The 10,822-nt window shown below is 39.8% G+C and overlaps 1 protein-coding gene across 2 annotated transcripts; it reads left to right on the top strand.

Annotated features, from left to right (window-relative positions):
- The first annotated feature begins 1,669 nt into the window (after positions 1-1,669).
- LOC140223705 (uncharacterized) lies at positions 1,670-10,314 on the top strand. 2 transcript variants are annotated; one of them, XM_019058343.2, is made up of 5 exons: positions 1,670-2,020; positions 2,848-3,207; positions 4,614-4,995; positions 6,008-6,356; positions 8,012-10,314. In XM_019058343.2, the coding sequence occupies exons 2-5, from the start codon at positions 2,996-2,998 to the stop codon at positions 8,317-8,319; spliced, it is 1,251 nt and encodes a 416-aa protein (XP_018913888.2). In that variant the 5' UTR covers positions 1,670-2,020; positions 2,848-2,995; the 3' UTR covers positions 8,320-10,314. The 2 variants fall into 2 exon arrangements, with proteins under 2 accessions (XP_018913888.2, XP_018913889.2); XM_019058344.2 differs by having other exon boundaries at positions 1,670-1,937.
- The last annotated feature ends 508 nt before the right edge of the window (positions 10,315-10,822 follow it).

Genomic DNA, 10,822 nt, shown 5'->3' on the forward strand with positions numbered 1-10,822 from the left:
ATACGTGGTTTGGGAGTTTCACCGTCGGTCAGAGGCGTGTTTTGCGATAAATCGATTGATCTGCTATTTGAACCTATGGAAAAGGATCGATAAACAGGGTGTTCGCAACGAACACCTTATAATAATCGATTCTTTACCATAGCCTCAAATGGGGAAACATCGATAATCGATCTTTCACGCCACGCCACTGCCGTCGGTGTGTATTAACAGCTACGATTTTCATCAGCGGCGAATTCGCGCTGGTAAAGTATTTAAAATATTTTTGCGATTAAGCTGATCGTGGGTACTCTCTGTTTTGAACTCGTCCGATTAGAGCGAACGGTAAAAGTCCGGAATTAAAATTTCGGTTCAAGTTTGAAGGTCTGCGACCGCCTGTGAGTTCAGATTTTTTAATCACGCTTGCATTTCATTCGAACGAGCCAGGATGCATTGCATTAGTTTCTAATGTTCTGTGTCTTTATTTTAGAGATTTAATGAAGGATTATTAACGACGGCGTCGTCGTGCGCGAGCTGAGGGGTTGGAAATCGCCAGGACACGCAGCAAAACTTAATATCAGGCCGTTGGTCACAAAGCCTTTAAAAGCGTCGCGTTGTTCCTCAGTGAAAATTACATTTGACGCACTGTTTCATTAATATCAAACTTTATGCTCACCGAATGATTTTAATTTTGTACATATTACATGATAGCAGGGCCAGATTACTGTCATACTAAGGAAGAACGCCGTATGAACCTTCAGCCGCTGCCAAATTTCTTTTGATACACTGAAAAAAAATTCTCGGCGTTTTTACCAAGGTCCGTTGGTAGGTCCTTTACCATCTCACTTTTTTTTACCAATTTTTGGTAATTTTACCAAGACAGACTGGTAAGCTTACCTAAAAACCGGTACTTTTACTGTTTTTTTCAGGTAAGAATACCACTTTTATTGGTAATCAATTCCCGGTAACTTTGCCATTTCATCTCGATAATTCTACCGCACAGTCGATAAAAAATATTGGCGTTTTTACCGGGGTCCAGTAAAATTACCGAGAAATTTCAATAATTTTACCGAGATTTCTTGGTAAAATTACTAATCCCATAAATGGTAATTTTACCAAGAAAAAACTGGGATCAAATAGAACCCTGAATTCTTGGTAATTTTACCCTTTTCTTAGTAAATACACCGAGATTTTTTTTCAGTGTAAAACATGAATTTCGGAGAAAATTTATGAATATGTTTCTTCCAATTTTTCGAATATTTATTCGATAGGATCTAAATTATTTGAAAATTTCAAGAGAAAAATATGCATTTCGAGGCAACTCTCGAATGTTCATACGGCGTTATTCCTTAGCACGGCAGTAAGGTTCGGCAACGACCCTGGGCCAAAAGGGCATTTTACTTCCAAAGGACTCTCTCACTCGACTCAACTCAAGGGTCTAAAAAAATGGCTGCTGGCCAAGGTCTTGATTGATTTAGTCACCGAGTTATGCATTCTGTCACTAAGATTTGGCACGCATGAGTGAAACTCAGGGGTACAAGTTCAATTCTAATCGCCCATGCTAAAAAAGAACACTACTATTCGCATTGACTGATATTTAGACAATGTGATTGTATCAGGCTATTTTGCAACGTCTCTAATTGTTCCAATGTTTTTTGAGTGGGTAGTGGTAGCTACACACATTCCCGAGCAATTATAACTAAGTTGCAGTAATGAGTTTGACGCCCAATCGACGCGAATTATCGAAAGAAAGAAAATCGTGTTTTGGATACTTTACATCAAATTAACGATAGTGGTTAAGAACGGGCACCCGTTATCGACACCTTAAACTTATTTCATCGGTTGATTACTTATTTTATGAATTGTATCGATCTCGGAGTGTTTAAAATGTGCATCAGCAAACACAATAATACACGTTTAAAAAGTGGAATAATGCTTTAAATTCAAGATGCAGTACCAAGGTAAATTTTCCTCGGGTCAAGAAACTGTGAGGAACATTTCGCTACCTTAAAACTTTTTTGATGAGAAACTTTAACATTTTTATGTAAGTAACTCATTAAAAATTGTGCAACTTTGTTAAGTTTTGAAAATAATTGTGAAAGTAGTTTTGCAAGTTTATTTTTTATATATGTCCCCATAGATTTCTTAATGAAAAGGTAGCCACACGGAAAATTACGGAGAGATATTAAGTTAGGCGTAATTATGAAAAGTTCGGTTGTGTTACAGTATTCTTGCATTATGTATCCTTTTGTAAAAGTTTTTTTTTTCTTCCTCCTCAGGGAACTAAGGACAAAATAATTTAAAGGACAATTATTTGAGAGTGTTATCCATTAAAAGTTTAGGAAAGTTGAAGTGCATCTTTCATCAAAAATAATTAAATATTGGTAAAGTGTTGTTAAACTAACTGCTCACTCATGAGCTCACTTTTTCTTACTTATTTCAATAAGTCATTCCGGATTGTACAAGATGGGGCAAAACGCACATGGGACCTCCACCTACATTCTTGACACATTACACCGATTCAAATGCCTGTGCATTACTGCCGTGCTAGGGAAAAACGCCGTATGGGCCTTTAGGTCTTGCCAAATTTCCTTCAATAAATCACGAATTTTGGGAGAAATTTGTAAACTTTTTCCTCCAATTTTTCAGATAACTTTTTTCGGAATCTCACCTAAATTTCCTGAAAATTCCAAAGAAAACTATCCATAGCTTTCTTCCAAAATGAACATTTTATCGAGGGAAATTTTGCAACTTTCGAACTTACATACGGCGTTTTTCCTTAGCACGGCAATATATTTATCATAATTTTTGACATTCATAAAAACACCTCAGAAATTGCTACGATCCTGAATTTTGTTAATTTTTCAATAGGCAGTCATAGTTTCCATGGGAGGGATCGAATATTGACATGATGGAAAAAAAGTTCGTGAATATTTCACAAACCGTGACGTGACAAACTCATTGAAATGACGAGGAAACTTTTAAGGATCCGACGGGTTTCTGCATTGCCCTCCAAGACATGAGTGTGATCGAATGGTTGACGTCCAAAATTCTTCCGGAGGCCGTAAAAGCCGGATCATTTGGCATCGACGTGAGGAGTTTCATCAGCTTTGAAGTCAGTGACCAGAGAGCCATCGATCAGATGTGCTCCGATGTCATTTTTGGTGATGTCGTTTTGGAAACAACCAAAAACAAGCAACTCAAGATCAAAGTCGTCATCAAAACACGCAGGTAAGTTAGGAGGCTTCGAGTAATTTTTACCGAATTCATTTGATTTTATTATTGTAATTAGTTGTATGATATTTTTTAACAAAAATGGATCAGGAGAGGAACAAGTTTTCGATGTTTACCTTGTACTTATTGACCTTGTTGTGCTTTCTGAAAGCAGTCCATGAGGCACATTAATTTTTGTCAGAATGACGGTGATTTATTACGGAGAACTATTTTAACTCTCCAGAGATCAAATTGCATATCCGACGAGATGAAGGAACTCAGTGTGAATCTGATAAACTGCCGCTTGGGGATTCTTCTGCATGAACTTTCTTTTAATCGGTTGTGCAGTTCAAAAGGTATGACAACTTAAGTGCTTTTAACTTTAATTTCCAACTCCTCCACCCTAGTCTCTTGGGTTGACAAGAAATCGGCCCCGTTTTTGGATGTCTTAGGCCAACATATATTACCACCTTCCGTTATTAGCATATGGATTTGAACGCCTTATTTTTTCGATAGTCCTTTGAAACTAGCCGCTCCCAAAAACGATGTAAAAAATAACTGATCACTTTAAGGAATGCTGGACAGTTGAAAAAATTAGAGACAGCGTGTGTTCAAGAAAATATATTGCAACTACGTAGAGACCAATCTCATACGACGTCAAGAGATAAAAAGCTTTCAGTGAGTCTCGTAATAGTTATACAGCTTAAGCATGTTGTTGAAGGCGCTGCGCTGTGCGCGCCGGTAATTCCTCATCGAGCAACTATTTTAACTCTCCGGAGATCAAATTGCATATCCGACAAAATGAAGGAACTCAGTGTGAATCTGACAAACTGCCGCTCGGAGATTTTTTGAGGGCGCCGCGCTACGCCCTGCCGATGAAACGCTGTTCAGTGGCGATTTTGCAATTTGGCAAAAATGTTTTTTTCTCTCTTTGAATCTATTAAAAATATCGATTTTAGATAAGACAAGCTGCCTCGGCAAGAATCGATAGTTTATCATACATTTAAATTGAGAACAAACATTGTTGCCAACTTGCAAAAGATCCCAGTGCCGTTTATGGAAGTTCGATTTGACTTTAAGTGACTGATTGAGGCATTATATGGAAAAAGGGCTCTTATGCTAAAACCATGTTTTGAGAAAAACGCATTTGGAGTTTTTCAAAACGACACAATCCATAGGGAAATTGGTATTTTGCTACCAATTTTGTTTGTAATCGTGACAAGTATCCTCAAAAAGAGAGAAAAGTAAAACTTTAGAAATTTCTATGAATGACAGTTCCGCAATAGAATAAATGTGAGTCTGAAGGTCCATTGGTTAGAAAGAAGATAATCAGACTAGAGTTGAATTTTAATGCTATGCAGATGAGCTGAATTAGTGTCAAAGGTGTGATCCGATACTTAGGTGAATATTTTCTCATTTTTCAGGCGATCACTGGACACTTTGCTAGAGACCAGCAAGATGTTTCACAATGAGGTGTTGTTCTACACAAAAATACTGCCTTTGTTTAAAAAATATGATCGGGACAACTTCCTGTCGACGAATATTTGCGAATACGTGTATGGTCGCGCTACCAATGATCATAAGTTAGCAGAGGATGTGATCATACTTAAACATTTGGCTCAAAAGTGCTTCAAGCTGTCGGAGGATCGATTATACCTGGACCAGAGACATGTTGAGTTGGCATTGGACAGGATTGGCAGGTATCACGGGATATCACTGCTATGCCAAGCGAGCGATCCCCAGGCGTTTGATGAGGTCGCATCTGAAATCCAGTACATTCCTTTCTCTGAAGACGTAGGCAAAGAGGTACTCTGAATTTGATCATTTGCGTCTTTATACATACATTCAACCTGCCTACTATTGAAAGTTCAACACAGCCCGATAACACATTGAAATACGATAGATTGCATGGCTAAGATAGGGTTGTGTCATGTCTATTCTCGTATTGACATAGTTTCAAGAATCGGCCCGCTACTTAAAAGAAGAAAAAAAGATGAGAATCTAAAATGGGGATGAGATTGTGCGTGCTAGAGTATTCACGACAATTATGTCCAAATCATCACTGAAATAAAAAGTCAAAGGTCCCTAGAAACATCCAAATGCCCAAACAAAATAAGGATGTCAAACGCATCATAAATACTCAATGTCTCAACTATGGGGTCATGAGATACCCCAGTGAGTAATCGTGGCTATTTATCAGCAAAAAAATTGCAGTGGATGTTAAAAAAGCATTAACAAAAGGGCAAATAAAAAAAACAGCCACGAAAGGCTCTAGTGAGAAAGTCCATGACAGCGAAGCAGTGGCGATTTTACAAGTTAGCAGCACTACTTTTTCTTTATTTAAATCCATGCAAAGTATCGAATTAGGCGAGAAAAACTGCCTTACCTCGATTATTTTACATAAATTTAAATTGAGAAAAAACAGTATTGCCAATTTTCATGAATCGCCACTACTAAGATGCCAGAAAATCCTTCCCTGGTGCTATCAAATGTTTACTCCTAAATGGACCGCGTTAAACAGAAAGGAACCAAGCCACATCAGCTATTGCCTTTAACAGGGAGATTTCATTTTTTACGAGAGAACGTCCGCGCAGATTCCCTTGAAAATTTTAAGGAATTTGCTTTGTATTGTGGAGAAAATTCACTGAAATTTGCACAAAAATCCGCACAACCATTTTCATGTAAAACATTAAATTGCCCGATTAAATTTTCCAGTAGCTGATGTGGCTTGGTTCCTTTCTGTTTGACGCGGTCCAAATTTAGTCTTGCTTAATTAATCCATGATGAGAATCCTAAAAATGTCTGTAAAAATTTCCAGTTCGGAGTCTCGGCCTTTCTCCGCGGACTCGAGCCTTTGAAGGCGGATGAAAAATATCGTGATAGATTAGCGGGTTTGATCGCGAACTGTGAGGGAGGCCTCCAGTTAATGGCAAGGTATACAACGGACCACTCAGGGCCTCTTTCGGTCATAGCCCACGGGGACCTCACCCGAAATAACATGATGTTCAAATACGGCCCCGACGGGGAGCCAATCGAAGTGGCCTTCTTCGACTTCGGCACGATCAATTATTGCTCGCCGGCGATTGATGTAAGCACTCTCCTGTCTTGCAACGTGTCTGCCGAGATGAGGCGAGATCATTGGGATCATTTTCTCCAGACTTACCATGGTAAACGTCCTTATCGTTGCTTTTAAACATCTACACTGGAAAAAAACACATTGGATCTAGAGTCCAGACTCTTGGAAACATTGAAAAGAGAAAGGACTCTTGATTCAATCAGATTTAAGCTTAAATCAAGAACCAAGCCTCTTAATTTGATTCCCTTTTGATTTAAGCATAAATCTGATTAAATTAAGAGTTCTTTTTCTTGTCGATGTTTTCAAGGGTCTGGACTCTAGATCCAATGTGTTTTTTCTCCAGTCTACCTTTATCATAACAAATTTGACCGCGTTTAGCAGGAAGGAACCAAGCCACATCAGCTATTGCCAAATTCAGTTAGGGAATTTAATTTTTTACGTGAAAACGGTAGCGCGGATTTTTGTGCAAACTTCAGGGAATTTTCTGCATAGTACGAAGCAAATTTTTCAAAATTTTCAAAGGAATTCGCACTAACATTTTCTTGTTGAAATGCCCAGTTAAAGTTGGCAATAGCAGATAGGGCTTGGTTCCTTTCAGCTAAACGCGGTCCAATTATCAAGATCATTTTTGTTGTGTGTCAGTTTGGCGCAATGCGTGAAGTATTCATGCAGTCTTGTAGGCGCTACGCGTTTCACGCCGACCGACCGCTGCTGAACGCACTGTGTTTGACGCAATGCGTGAAGTATTCATGCAGTCTTGTAGGCACTGTGAGTTTCACGCCAACCGCTGCTGACCTCACTGTGTTTGACGCAATGCGTGAAGTATGCATGCAGTCTTGTAGGCGCTAATATGTGTTACATGCTGACCGGCGCGCAGAGGGATTCTCCTTATCATCTCAAGTCCTCGTCATCATTTCTCTCTGCGGCGCACCGTTCCAGGCTAAATTGCGTGTTTGGTTTCTCTCTTAGCTCAACTAATTAAAGGTGCTGTCTCTTGTACCACCGACAGACAACAAAATTAGAAATTACTATACTCTCAGGAGATGAAAGATTTTGTCGCCTTTTCTAGTTTGTAATTTTTTTTCTTGATCCGATTTTTTCATACCTACATGTAAAAATATCGCAAAAGTTGCCGCCTTCTAAATTTGCCGCCATGGGCCGCGCACCCCCTAAATCCGGCCTTGCTAAACTAAATTTAGGTAATAAACGTGGTGATGTGGTGTGTTCAGATCGAAATTGCGCCGAGGACGTCTCAAACTCTAAAAGTTTCCCAAGAAAGCCCCTGGATTCGAATAAAATGAATTAAAATTTATCGTGACGGCAGGATAACTCTTTCAATTCTGAAGAGATTGGGTACTGCTAGCTTGTTTTTTTTTTTTGTTTTTTTTTATTTGTTCGTTTTTTTTTTTTTTAATTGTGCTCGGAAGTACAGATTTAGTAGAATTTTCCATTTTCTCGGGGAAAGTTTAATGCCAAAGTTTCGAGAATGTTCAGGATATCGATTTGTTTCCCTTCCTCAAAGATAGTAGTCCTCAGTGGCGTGGCGTGCTTTGCGATATATCGATGGATCTGCCATTTAAACCTATGGAAAAATATCGATATACAGGGTGTTCGCAACGAACACCTTAATAATCGATTCTTCACCGTACTTTCAAATGGGGAAATATCGATAATCGATCATTCACGCCACGCCACTGGTAGTCCTAAGAATGAAAAAAATTTAATTACCCAATCATTGCTCCGTAGGTGCTGTGACATGCTTGATGGCTGGCCACCCGCGGACCCCCTCGTTCGAGACGGTCGTCCTGGATTTGCGGAGGAACGGTGTTTACGGTTACCATCAATGCGCCCTCTTCGCCCCGACGATGTTCAACTTAATAGAGGGCACCCTGGACCTGACGCCCCCCGAATGGGAACACCTGGACGAGGCCCAGCTGAAGAAGGAGATGCTGGCCCGCACGGCGAATTTCAAAGACCTAGCGGCCCACCCCAAAGCCGTCCAATTAATGGCCGGAGTCGCAAGGCATATGCTCGATAAAGAGTATATTTTTTAAGGTCAGCATTGCTAAAACTCGTCAATCAGCACTCAGGAAGAACTGCAGCAGGACCGATCCGCCGAAAATTCAGATCTCAATGTCAGCCCTATTTTGCGGAGCTGATGAGTTATTTCCCCGCTCTCAACATTCTCAATGTAAGTACCATCGCAGCCTCCTGGCTTTTTTTACGACAATACCGCTATTTGACGGTGGGGGCTCGCGTGTTGCCTATACTGAAATTGAAGGCGAACTGACATGGCGTGAATGTAAAATGTATCCTCGTTTGCTAGAAAGCTATTCTTTGTATGTATTCCGGGTACGGGGCAAGCATGCGATTTCACGATGATACCACAATTCCACTTCAATCTTATTCCTTCTATCTCTGATTTTCTTTTTTCCGTCTCATTTCTGCTTTCTTTTTTCTTTATCTCTTCTTTATCTCCTTCCTCTCTGTTCTCTCTCCTCTCTTTCTTTTTCTCTTCAGCCTCCTCCGCTTCTTCTTAGTTCTCTCTGTTTTCTTTAGCTTTTCTAGTAAAGTGAGGGCCGCGAAAATCTGGTTGCTCGTTAGGGTGGAGCATTTTTTGGCTTTTTTTTTAATTTTGAAAATGGACATAGCACAGTAGTTGCGAAATGGTCTAAAAGTAACGCCCGGATTTTCCTGGATTTTTTCGTCAACGTTTAGGCCTCCCGGATTGACGTTGACGTCAAAATTAGCGGAAAATCCGGGCTTTTTATCAAGCGCTGCAGTAAGCGCGCTGAAATTCAAAACGCCTTCAATTTTTTGAACGCAATATGGACATCCGTTGAGGTTGTATAGTTGTATCAAGGCGCCGTTGTCAGCGCGTCCTAGTGTCCTTGTTACAGACGAATAACATCAGTGCGAAAAAAGCCAAAATGCCTTCAGTTTTCTACATTCCGATGACCAAATTGAGAGATCACGTATCTCCGTTTGCGACGTTGCAGATTACTTGTCAAAATCTATTTTTTCTTCGAATAGGTAACCAGTCAACGTAAAATGTTTCTCCGTGATTTTTCATCTCTGTTAGCAGAGTATCTGGCATACAAATTATGCAGTAACGTTGAACTGCTTACCATCGAATTAATAAAAATGGAGCGGAAATTTTGAAACATCGCAATGTAGATACGTGATACTGTACTCCGATCGTCGATATGTGTTACGAACGTCCGTAAAGCTTGATTAGGCATCCAGGCGATATCCTGTCACCAACGCGTCCGTTAATCAAGCGCTCCAGTCAGCGCGCTGAAATTCAAAACGCCTTCAATTTTTTGAACGCAAAATGGACATCCTTCGAGGTGGTATATACTCGTGAACCTAATTCAGCTTGAATGATATAACTTAACCTCATGATGAAGTGATTCCAACTCGTAATTAAAACATTCGAATCTTATGGATTTTTTTTTATTTAGAAAAGGTAAAAAAATATTATTTTGGTCCAAATAGGAAGGAATCAGTTCAAATCCTCTTGGATATTGAATGGCTTAGATAAAATTTCCAAATATCGGCCCCGTGTTTGTGATGCCGTAAACGATCAAATCGAAAATATAACAATAATATTAAAAAAAAAAAAAAATTACATGCAGATATACGATGTCTAAAATGCGAACCACGTATCTCCACTGTGGCACATCAAAATCTCAGCTCCTATTTTATGTTTTCGAAGAGAAACAAGTCAACAACTGTACATCTTGAGATTACCGCGGAGCATTCTGCAATGGAGAGGAAGTATCAAAGAGGTTTTCAAGAACTTACGTCAACTAGTTCTCCAAATGAAAAAATAAATTATGACAGGAAGTTTGCGAAGTTGCAAACGGAGGTGCGTGGATTCGCACTTTGGCCATCGAATAGACGCTATTAGTGGCACGTCACAAAAAAGCGATATATATCGATTTATTCGCATTGGTAGCACTAAAAGAGCTTACGCAAATGTTATTGTTTCGATCCAATTCGATATAATGGAGAATCCCTTGATGACGTCGCCACTAATAGCGTCTAGAAAGATACACACTGAAAAAAATATGGTAGATTTTACCATACTTTGACTCAGTGATACGAGTATGGTAATAAACACCAGACTCCATAATAGCGTGCACCATATTATGATAAGTAACACCAAATTTCTGGTGAATACTACCATAATTTTGGTTATTTTCACTAAATACCATCACTGTGTAAAAAAACCAAGTAGACTTACAGTAGATGTTCCCATACTTTTTTTTTCAGTGTAATATAAACACGAGGGCTGACGGTGAGTTTCGCCAGACGACGGAGAGTTGGGGGAAGTCTACGACGCACGGCGCAACATAGGCGTGACGCATCCTTTTTCCAACTCTGTCTGGGAGCGTACTCTCGCTCTCATGTTGTTGTGTTTAGGTCGTTGCCACGATGCTATACGACGCGACACTCTTGGTGATGGGGAATCCGCGAGAAGTGAGTGACCCCCTTATCTCAAGGCCGTCCGCATTGGCGTTGCCACGAGCGGGGCTTTGTTCTGGATTTCTC

The sequence above is a fragment of the Bemisia tabaci genome, chromosome 2 (assembly GCF_918797505.1).
Source record: "Bemisia tabaci chromosome 2, PGI_BMITA_v3".
In the NCBI taxonomy this organism is placed as follows: domain Eukaryota; kingdom Metazoa; phylum Arthropoda; class Insecta; order Hemiptera; family Aleyrodidae; genus Bemisia; species Bemisia tabaci.